The sequence below is a fragment of the Amyelois transitella genome, chromosome 24 (assembly GCF_032362555.1).
Source record: "Amyelois transitella isolate CPQ chromosome 24, ilAmyTran1.1, whole genome shotgun sequence".
NCBI lineage: Eukaryota > Metazoa > Arthropoda > Insecta > Lepidoptera > Pyralidae > Amyelois > Amyelois transitella.
Window position 1 is genome coordinate 6,214,833 of NC_083527.1, and position 12,019 is coordinate 6,226,851.

Consider the following 12,019-nt stretch of genomic DNA (forward strand, 5'->3'; position numbering starts at 1 on the left):
GTAACATGATTTCAAAACGTCTGAGATAAAACAAATAGGTACGTAACGTGCGCATTTATAATACCTGTATTATATCAAATTCAAATTCAAAATTTTCATTCATTATATTTCTATATCTTTATATCACTTAATAATTGTCATGTCTTTTGTTTTCACAACATTGGTTGACGTCAAATAAATTACTGAAAATTAAGTTTACTGCCGCTTATAAAGCGTCAGTGCAGAAGAAGCGGTAACAAACTGCACTGCAGCATTGTCTTCAACAACGTCAACTTCACTACTATACAAACTTAGAATAGAAATGTGGACGAGAGAACAAATTGTTTTTTTTTTTCATCAGAGTCTTGGATATTGACTGGGCTTTATTTTTAAAATATTTTAATTTCAAAAACAAATACTCTAAAAGCAATAAAAAATTTAATAGGCACATTATTTGCATAAAAATCACAATACGAAACTATTATATGAAATTTATTGTGTCTGATAAAATTTTATTGAATCTTCGTTAGTTTAAGAGTTTATCGCAAACAAACAGACGGACAATAATAATTAAACACAAATAACCTAAACAACAAGCACATCTTCCGAATTGAAATCCCTAGTTCCTGAACTGAATATCTCATTTTCTGGATCCAACGCGTCTTCACCTCTGTAATACGGGAAATAATTCAGAGTCCCCAAATAAAATATACCCGGCCTTGAAAAATTCGTCTCGCTACCCAAATAGTTAGTCAGGCTACCTTTCTTGAAGTTAGCGGTTCTGGCATCTTGCACCGAATCACATTGGATGCCGATAAATTTCTTTGGATTCTCCAAAGCTTGCCACCAGTACAGGAATGATTTAGCGTGACTGCAAAATGTTGTGCAGGCATTGATAGCCAAATCGCCCGGTTGGAACTCTCCGCCGTTAACATAAAAATCTACGTGTCCCAAACGTTCAGCGTTGCCGAATCCATCTATATTTGTATGTACCACATCAACTCTTTCACCGTCAGTCGGATTAAGTCTATGTTCTGGAGGTACGGTTCTGAAACAGGGTCCGGACGGGTCTAAAGCGGTGATTCTTGATGGTTTTTTCCCAGTCAGGGCGTAGAAACGTTTGGCAGCGAAGCTGATGATGTGACCTCCCAAGCTTAAGCCTAATAGTTCAAGATTCTCAGGGTCTAGACCGTGTTGTGTCAGCTTGGCTAGGAATTCACCAAGTTCCCGTCCTACTACTCTTGATACGCGAACAGCTCTGGAAGAATGAAAATACATACATATAATCACGTCCATATCCCTTGCGGGGTAGACAGAGCCAACAGTCTTGTAAAGACTGATAGGCCACGTTCAGCTATTGGGCTTTGAGATAGAATTGAGATTCAAATAGTGACAGGTTGCTAGCCCATCGCCTAAAAGAGGAATCCCAAGTTTATAAGCCTATCCCTTAGTCGCCTTTTACGACATCCGTGGGAAAGAGATGGAGTGGTCCTATTCTTTTTTGTAATGGTCCCGGGAACCACACGGCAAGAATGAAGATGTGTTTCATTATATTTGCCAAACATACCATAATATTACAAATGTGTAAGAGTATCTGTATGCCTGTAAACCTATGACAGGACAGCAAAGGTAATAGAGGTCAGACGGGAGTCGCTTCTGTAAAAATATGATTCACCCAATCCATGATGATGATGGATGTTTATCTATATAAGTATTTATTATAAAATATAGTATCGTTGAGTTAGTATCTTGTAACACAAGTCTCGAACTTACTTCGAGGCTAACTCAATCTGTGTAATTTGTCCCGTGTATATTTATATTTATTTATTTAATCCAGGATCCGTGGTCAAGGGCTCACCCCGGGCTCTTCTACAGAGTAGTGAGGATGCAAGAAGAAGCAGGTTTCTTCACCATTTCCTTCCTCATCTTAAAACACCGGTTGGCATTCAAACTCATACTTACTTAGGGTATACGTAGCTGAGAAAGGTAAAGGTTTCTGTAACAAAAACGTTGTAGCCTTTCTTCACATAAGTATTGGCCATAGCCTGGCTATGCGGCAGTATGGAACTTTCCAGGTAACCCACGGCATAAAGTATTGTTTTCTTGTTCTTCAGATCTGAAACGAAAAATACATACATATGGTCACGTCTATATCCCTTGCGGGATAGACAGAGTCAACAGTCTCGAAAAGACTGAATTGCCATGTTCAGCTATTTGGCTTTATGATAGAATTGAGATTCAAATAGTGACAGGTTGGTAGCCCATCGCCTGAAAAAGAATCCCAAGTTTATAAGCCTTTCCCTTAGTTGCCTTTTACGACATCCATAGGAAAGAGATGGAGTGGTCCTATTCTTTTTTGTATTGGTGCCGGGAACCTCACGGTACACAACCGCACAATAAATACATACATAGTATATACTAAGGGTGTCTCCACCCTTAGTCTATGTATGTATTAGGTAAGAAGAGCTTCGGTTTAAAGCTAAACTCGGTCATGTACCGATAACTTTTTCGAAGTTTTTTACATTAGTTTGAGCACTAACCGATGCTTTAAGTCTCTAGTAGGAGTTGCACATTCAGATGTGTAACCATGATCCAGTACGGGTTAGGTTCCCTTGTAAATATTGTGGGGGTTAATTGGGAGTCGCTTCGAAAAAACCTGACTCCTTCTATCCAGGATTCATGGACAAGGCCGTTCCCAAGGCACCTTTCTAGAGTGGTTAAGATGTGTGGCGACATCTCTACGCCACAAGTCACAATAGCATTACGCGACGCTCTCAGCCAATAACAGCGAAGAGTCCAAATCGCGTAAGCAAAGATTTCACGGTTTGGAGCATATATACAATGTCCGACTCAACATCGTCTGTCGCGCGGTTCCCCAGGCATAGAATAGAATAGATTTTCAAAATTGGATACAAGGTATCACTTATTGACGTCACATAACTTAAATCTAATTATAACTACTACCGCTTCCAAAGCGCATGTGTAGAAGAAGCGGCGGAACAAACTACACTGCAGCATTTTCATCGGACGTCAATTTACAAATATAGATCTCTTAAATCTAAATCGTGGACGAATGCACACTGTCTACATGAAAAAACATGAATGCATAACACCTAGCCTGGCGGAAGATCTTCCCTTTGGTAGCGGTCAAGCTTCCGCTACAGATGTAAATGGGACTAAAGTCAAGAGAAAGAAGAAACCTTAGAGCTGTAGCTTAGAGTGATGTATAGAAAAGGTCATAGGGTACTTTCCATGTTTTTACCTTTCACCTTACCTTTTACCTTTCACTACCCAAAAGTTGACTGGAAGAGATTGCATATCGATAAGTCCGCCTTTGCTCAACATATTCATTGTATGTTTCTACTATATACGTATTTTTTATGGGCAATAAAGATGATTTGTATTGTATTGTGCTTTTCACGCAAGCGCTGGTATACTAGGTATAAGAGGTAAGTATTAAGTATCTGTAAAAATTATACATTTGTGGGGTAGTTTCGTAAGACATTTCTTTTGCGTAATATATTCAATATTCAAATGAAAGAGATCTGTCTATCGTCTTGGTTCAAAATAAACATTTTCTGAGAATAACACAAAACTTAGATATACGATTTTAGTTCATGAATTTGTCACGAAACAAGCAAAAGTTACTCATAAATGAAGCCATGTTGCGTAATAAAAAATAGCGAGAAGATAGAAGACAAGCTTTATCTGTAAGTGTAAAAAAATTAAGGTAATTGATAAATATCAACTCACAGCCGAATTATTCACCTGTAATTTAGCAGGTTACAACTGTGGTAGAAATTTATTAGGAGGGATTTTTGCAAATTCATACTTTAGTGAACGTTTGAAAAAAAAATATTGTGAAATAAAAGTAACATTGCAAAGCATGAAAAAAATATACGATAAATTTTTGTCGCTATCCAACACATTTTTTTCCGGTAGAAATTGTTTGTTTTCTCAAATTAGAGAAAAAAATATCATAATTTTTTCATTCACTGAAATGTGTGTTTATTTTTTAATGTGGCCATCGGCTACCTTTCTGTTCCCTCGCTATTTTGTGATCATATCCTAAAGCAAAAGCGGTTGTAATGCCTCTCATATCTTATTCATGGTACATCTTTATTACGCTTCATGATCTGTTATTTTTCAGGGCAATTCTTACCGTTATGAACATCATGGGTAAAGTTTATTAATCCCCGACGGAAAAGGAGGGTTGTTATAAGTTTGACGTGCCGACGTCTGTCTCCTTTTGGCTTTGGTGTCACGATTGCATTCTCACCACTCTAGAGAAGACGCCCGGGGTATGCCTTTGACCATGGACCCTGGATTGGGCAAGTCAGGTTTTTACACGAAGCGACTCTCATCTGACCTCCGCTACCTTTTCAGGCGAACCTAACCCGTCTGTTTTTTTTTCAAATATCTTTATTGCATAGAAATTTACACAGTAACAAGAAAATAGTAATTACATAGTTATAAAAGAACCCGTATTGGATCGATCATGGCTACACATACAGTTGCTGAATGTGCAGGTTTCCTCACGATGTTTTCCCTCACCGTAAGAGCATCGGTTAGTATTCAAATCTACACCGATACACAAATATCATACATTTTAAGCGATGAGCTCTGTAGAAAGTAGTCTCTGCCTACCCCTCCGGGAAAGAGGCGTGATTTTATGTATGTATGTATTATGTATGTATGTATTATGTATGTATATGTATCTCACCTATATTCTTATCAGCAGCTACAAGTTTGTGGGCGTCAGGAAGGGCATATGGTCTTCTTATGTTCCCGTGGGGAGTACTTTGATGGGACACCACTTTCAACAGACTCAGCGACTTGCGACTTATGGTGGTGTTCTTCAGGACTCCAGGGCCTGGGGAATAAACGAAACGAACATACATACAGTCACGTCTTTTTGTCCAACCAATAAATAGATTTCGTATGGTTCCCGGCACTAATACAAAAAAGAATAGTACCACTCCATCTCTTTCCTATGGATGTCGTAAAAGGCGACTAAGGGACAGGCTTACAAACTTGGGATTCTTTTTTATGCGATGGGCTAGCAACCTGTCACTATTGGAATCTCAATTCTAATTAAATAAATAATAATTCTAAGAAGCTGAACTTGGCCTATCAGTAGTTTCAAGACTGTCGACTCTGCCCACCCCGCAAGGGATATATACTATATAATCGTTACTTGCCAACTTGTTGGTTTAGGGTACTCTTGACCGGACCACTTGCCAACTTGCCGGTTTAAGGTACTCTTGACCTGACCTACCTCCAGAACGTCCCCGACTTGATTGACCTTTGTCTATGTTCTTAAGTCTTATTGTTAATTATATCGATTGATAAAACATCAGGAAACATACTTTGTAAATGATAATACTTACTATGTCGATGAATGAATGATTAATTATATCGAAGGTTATATGAATTATCTAATTATGTATAATGTTACTAGGTACTAGGAAATGATGAGTACCTAACGTATAATTAAGGTAAGGACAATGATTAGAATGACGTTTCATTGCTAACAGATGCTCTTCACCAGCAGCATCATCATTTGTTCCGCCGCTTCTTTTACACATGCGCTTTGGAAGCGGTAGTAGTTATAATTAGATTTAAGTGATGTGACGTCAATAAGTGATAACTTGTATCCAATTTTGAAAATAAATCTATTCTATTCTATTCTATTACAGACGTAGGTCGTCCACAGCTGAACATAGCCTTCCCCAACCGACCAATTCTCGATCAAGGAAGATAAAAAGTGAAGAAATCATCGTGAGGAAACCAGTACATTCAGACATGTTTCTGTTTTATATGTATTTGTACAACACAAAGGATGCCGTGTGGTTCCCGGCACCAATAGAAAAAAGAATAGGACAACTCCATCTCCCTCCCATGGATGTCGTAAAAGGCGACTAAGGGGTAGGCTTATGAACTTGGGATTATTCTTTTAGGCGATGGGCTAACAAGTTGTCACTATTTGAATCTCAATTCTATCTTAAAGCCAAATAGCTGAAAGTGGCCTATCAGTCTTTACAAGACAGTTGGCTCTGTCTACCCCGCAAGGGATATATACGTAATTATATGTATGTATGTATGTACACAAAGGACTGCTGGTTCTGTCTACCCCGCAAGGGATATGCCCGTGTACTAAACTCCAAATAACTTATAGCAAAAACATCATCATTTTCGTCTTTGCTTTTTTTTTTTGTATTTGTCTGTCCTCTTTGACTGGATTTCTGTAACATCATCTCAAGTATCAGAAAAATAAGTGACTCTCAAAGCGTCAGAAAGTATTATATTTCGTGTCTTACATAATACAATTACTTCCCGATTCCCGTAGATGTAGGCAATGTATAGTGATAAATCCTATTACTATTATAAATGCAAAAGTTTGTGAGTATGTCAGTATGGATGTTTGTTACTCTTTCATGCAAAAACTACTGAACCGATTACGATGAAATTTGGTATGTAAGTAGCTGAAGACCCAGAACAACATATAGGCTTTTTATCTCGGAGTTTCCGCGGGAATGATTCCACGCGTACGAAGTCGCGGGCAGTCTTTAGTTTAATCTAAAATATTTTCAGTTACCGTGACAAATCTAATGCTTAATGCACATTCATCAATCTCTTTTAAAAGGCTCAAATATTAAGAAATACATCATGCAGCATGCAAATGCCGTGTGGTTCTCGGCACCAATAAAAAAAGAATAGGACCACTCCATCTCTTTCCCATGGATGTCGTAAAAGGCGACTAAATGATAGGCTTACAAACTTCGGGTTCTTTTTTAGGCGATGGGCTAGCATCCTGTTGAATGAATTGAATCTCAATTCTATCAATAAGCCAAATAGCAGAACGTGGTCGATCAGTCTTTTCAAGACTGTTGGCTCTGTCTACCCCACAAGGGATATAGACATGACCATATTTATGTTTGTATTATATATTAAGGGAATCCTTGACGTAAACTTTCGCCAAAATTTCTCAGATTGACTTTAAATCCCTTTTCTCGGAGGGGTAGGCAGAGACTACATCTTTCCGCTGCTCCTAGCATACTTCTTTCGTGTCATCCACATCATGAACTCTCTTCATGCAAAATGATCGAGTACTCTTGCGCAGACCAGTTCCCGTATCACAGCACGCGCGATGCCGTTTTTATCGCGCAAAAAAACTATCGCTGTTTCGCTTTTCATTATGACGTAAAGCGGGACGGCGATAGTTTTCGCTACAGGGTAGAAACCTTTTTTATCGCGCAAAAAACTATCGCTGTTTCGCTTTTTACTATGACGTGAAGCGGGACGGCGTTAGTTTTCGCTACTTTGCAGAAACCTTTTTTATCGCGCAAAAAAACTATCGCTGTTTCGCTTTTTACTATGACGTGAAGCGGGACGGCGATAGTTTTCGTGACACGCTACAGGGCAGAACGTCAAATAGACTTACAATCTGGTAGGAATCCGGCCGGCCGGCCTATATCAGGTGATGGCATATATGCAGTCTTGACATAACCGACTAATAACATAGTCGCTATAGCCAATATAGTTGCAATGTTCGCGCTTGACATTTTTCTGAAAGAAATGGATAAATGAGTTGTTTATCACCTTAATAACAATAAATTATTATGATTATTATAATTAATCAGAAATGTACCTACTAAAAATAAATACTTAACCTAATTAAAAACTAATATTAATATTAAACTAATAATAAAAAAAAATATTCTAAATTACAAGCAAAAAACATTATTGTTTAAATTTTTTTAGTCGTTTATCTATCCCATGATCTTTGCGCCGTGTGGTTCCCGGCACCAATAGAAAAAAGGAATAGGACCACTCCTTTTCCTTTCCATAGATGTCGTAAAAGGCGACTAAGGGGTAGGCTTATAAATTTGGGATTCTTCTTGCGATGGGCTAGCAACCTGTCACTATTCGAATCTCAATTCTATCTTAAAGCTAAATAGCTGAACGTGGCCAATCAGTCTTTTCAAGACTGTTGGCTCTGTCTACCCCGCAAGGGATATAGACGTGATTATATACATATATGTATGTATGCATGACCTTTATGTGGATGCCCTTTAATGGGAATAATCTATTATTTTCAGGCTAAAATGACTCAATTTATATGCCTTACTACAAAATAAATGTTTCCTATTTTTTTTTGTATGGTGTGGTGTAGGTATAGGGTCAATACGAAAAAAATCTTTGTAAGGAATAAACTCAAAAAGAGCTTGACTGATTTTGATAATATTTGGCACAGCGACAAACCAAACTGTTTTTTTTTTGACATTTCTATGGGAACGTAACTCTGTGCAAAAGTTAGTATTAAATTAATAAAACAAACATACATACATATATTTATATACAATGGATATATCCTGTAATGTTTTTGTATGACAGATGTTAAACAAATTTACAAAAGCTATCCAAATTTGACCTTAACTTTTGTCGACCATTTCCTTGTAGAATCGGTTTTGCACGACTACGCCAAAAAAGGAGTTATGGGTTCAAGGTACATGAATAATTCATGTTTAATTATTTGTTATAAGTCAATATAAAGTTACTTGAAACAGGAACACTTGTCAGAAAAAGCACGTTTCGTTGAAAAAAATATGTTTGTTTCTTAAAGTTTAAATCTGTTCCGACCTAACCTATATTAACTTCTAGCTGTGCCCGCGACTTCGTCCGCGTAGAATAGTTATTTCGGGCATCAATGAAGCCCTCAAGGATGAATAACTATCCCCGTTTTTTTTTTCACATTTTTCATTATTTCTTCGCTTCTAATAGCTGGGCGTGATGTTTTAAGGCCTAAAGACTTCGATAAATGGTCTATTCAACACAAAAATAATTTTCCAATTCAAACCAATATTTCCTGAGATTAGCGCGTTCAAACAAACAAACTCTTCAGCATAATATAATATTAGTATAGATGACAATAAAAAAATCGGCGAAACATGCTTTCGCTGAAGAGTGTTTTTGTAAATTGTAGACGATAAAATAAAGATTTACCTACTAAGCAAAGAAAAACTTACCTTTTCATTGGATGAAACACTTGTAACACAGAAAATCTTTTTCATTTAAAAGTTCAAATAAACTTTCGCAATCTATTACCAGTGATTAACTTTCCATGTTTGTTTGCACTTGAATCAGTAAGTTATATTTCTTTTTTTTAATTTATTTGTAGGTAGCTTATTACCTTATTAATTAAATTAATAAAAAAATCTCACATTGACACAAAAAATTATAAAAAAAAATGAACTGGCACAAATTAAAAAAAAATTAATCGTACCGGATTATAAAACAACAAAATATGCCAAAAAAAAAGTTAAAAAGTCTTTATTAAAAAAAAAAAAGTAAATGCCGATCGAAATTCGAACACGCGTGATTCTCGTTCGTAATATGAAGGTGATATGTTGCCATCACGAGATGTGCATGGTACTAGCGGCCAAGTTTAATGGCAAGGCTGATATGGTGACTAAATGTGATGCAAATTAAAAAAAAATAAAAGATGACTCTTCATACGAAGAAGCTTGATAATGGATATAATTAATGTAATAAAAATATTATATCATTTTTAAGTTACTATTATGGTCTATTATAGTTGTTAATTCATACATACATATGGTCACGTCCATATCCCATGCGGGGTAGACAGAGCCAACAATCTTGAGGACTAAATGGCCACATTCAGCTATTTGGCTTAATGATAGAATTGAGATTCAAATAGTGACAGGTTGCTAGCCCATCGCCTAAAAGAAGAATCCCAAGTTTATAAGCCTATCCCTTAGTCGCCTTTTACGACATCCATGGGAAAGAGATGGAGTGGTCCTATTCTTTTTTGTAGGTGCCGGGACCCACACGGCACTTATTTGTTGTTACTTTCACGGTTGTTAATTCAGATGGAATTATTATTATTAGCGTTATCTTTTTGACTCCATTTGAGTTCTCACTATCTGTAGAGATATACCTTTTGACTATGATTTTGAATTGTCACGCGAAACGACTGATAGGAATCACTAGGCATCATTTAACATGATGCTATACGGGCTAGGTTGATCCGTGGAGAGCGGCCGAGCCGAGGCCGCCGTGGAAGCGGCTGCCGCGTCAGGAATATGATCGAGGGCAGTTCATGCTCCTGGCAACGAAGCGGTAGGCGATAGCACCGTGTGGTTTTAGTGGGTTCAAGCCCCACATAACCCGTCCGGCTTCCCGTAGCCGGCCGGGTAGACGAAGGTATTTCCAGACGTTAAAAAAAATACGGGCTAGGTTACCCTGCAAATTTTACGGAGGTCAAGAATGATTCGCTTCGTGTTTCTGATTTACCCTGACTATAGTTGTTTCGTGTGGTTCCGGACACAAAAAAAAAAAGAATTCACCACCATTCCTTTTCTTTCCCATAGATGTCGTCAAAGGCGACTAAGGGTTTGGCTTATAAAATATAATCTTATTTTATGCGATGAGCTGGCAACCCGTCACTAGTTGAATCTCAATTCTATTATCAAGCTTTTGGCTTGATGGTAGAATTTTTCACACGTTTTTATCCCTTACGGGGTAAACAGAGTTAAACGTCTCGAAAATACTGAAAAACCTCGTTCAGCTGTTATGGCTCAGTGAGGTCTCACCTATACAAAACTAAAATTTCAAGTAACTCATAAAAAAGTTTGTAAGTTTTAAAAGCACACTCTTTCTATACTTTCATTATTTTGAGCATGACTCAAATCCATGTTTTTTTCTTTAATTTTTTTATTGTGACGTCATAAAGCATGTTTAGACTTATTATTTAGGAACCGTGACCCTATAAAATTACTATCAAAACAAGTTAAGCACGTCGTAAATGATATAGCAGATTTTTTAAATGTGTCAACACGGAATTATTAATAGTACTTATGTAATAACAGGTTATAACGGCCATTTTTGTTTACGTATGTCATCTGTTAAGTGCCATGGTGTTTTTAAACGACTTTAAAAAAAACGAGGGTTCAGGTTATTTGAATTCAAATGTATTAGATTTCTGCCGTGTGGTTCCCGGCACCAATAGGAAAAAGAATAGGACCACTCTATCTCTTTCCCATGAATGTGGTAAAAAGCGACTAAGGGATAGGCGTATTAACTTGGGATTCTTCTTTTAGGCGATGGGCTAGCAATCTGTCACTATTTGAATCTCAATTCCATCATAAAGCCATACATGCTGAACTTGGCGTTTCAGTTGGCTCTGTCTACCCCGCAATACATTGACGTGACTAAATGTATCTATGTTTGTTTGTTTGTTTGTAATATCTTTATTGCAAAGAAATTTACACAGTAACAAGAAAATAGTAAGTACATAGTTAAAAAAGTTGTATGTTCTTTATAATGGGAATAAAAAAAATGTAGATTATCTTTAGACAAGCAACATTAATAGATAGACCTTTCTCATAAAACAATACATACAGACAGAGAAAATGGGGTGACTTTATGTTTTGATGTTCCCGGCACCAATACAAAAAAAAGAATAGGACCACTCCATCTCGTTACCATGGATGTCGTAAAAGGCGACTTAGGGATAGGCTTATAAACTTGGGATTCTTCTTTTAGGCGATGGGCTAGCATACATACATATATACATATAATCACGTCTATATCCCTTGCGGGGTAGACAGAGCCTACAGTCTTGTAAAGACTGATAGGCCACGTTCAGCTATTTGGCTTTAAGATAGGATTGAGATTCAAATAGTGACAGGTTGCTAGCCCATCGCCTAAAAGAAGAATCCCAAGTTTATAAGCCTACCCCTTAGTCGGCTTTTACGACATCCATGGGAAAGAGATGGAGTGGTCCTATTCTTTTTTGTATTGGTGCCGGGAACCACACGGCATATGGGCTAGCAACCCGTCACTATTTGAATCTCAATTCTATCGTTAAGCCAAACAGCTGAACGTTGCCTATCAGTCTTTTCAAGACTGTCGGCTCTGTCTACCCCGTAAGGGCTAAAGACGTGATCATATGTATGTATGTATGTATGTAAGAAATTACACTGTATAAAAACAAAAGAATTAACATAAAACA

The 12,019-nt window shown here is 37.3% G+C and overlaps 1 protein-coding gene across 1 annotated transcript; it reads right to left on the reverse strand.

The window, feature by feature from the left end:
* Positions 1-408: 408 nt before the first annotated feature.
* Positions 409-9,396, reverse strand: LOC106137577 (lipase member H-A). Its single transcript, XM_013338422.2, has 5 exons — positions 9,009-9,396; positions 7,424-7,548; positions 4,703-4,852; positions 1,942-2,095; positions 409-1,237 (listed from the first exon to the last, which is right to left on the reverse strand). The coding sequence occupies exons 1-5, from the start codon at positions 9,014-9,016 to the stop codon at positions 565-567; spliced, it is 1,110 nt and encodes a 369-aa protein (XP_013193876.2). The 5' UTR covers positions 9,017-9,396; the 3' UTR covers positions 409-564.
* Positions 9,397-12,019: the final 2,623 nt, after the last annotated feature.

Bases quoted from the DNA above. Each gene is read 5' to 3' on its own strand.
- LOC106137577 (XM_013338422.2), bottom strand. The intron at 4,853-7,423 runs GTAAGTCTATTT...TTTATTCCCCAG, and splicing joins GGCCGGATTCCTACCAGATT to GCCCTGGAGTCCTGAAGAAC. The intron at 1,238-1,941 runs GTAAGTATGAGT...TCATTCTTCCAG, and splicing joins CTCAGCTACGTATACCCTAA to AGCTGTTCGCGTATCAAGAG.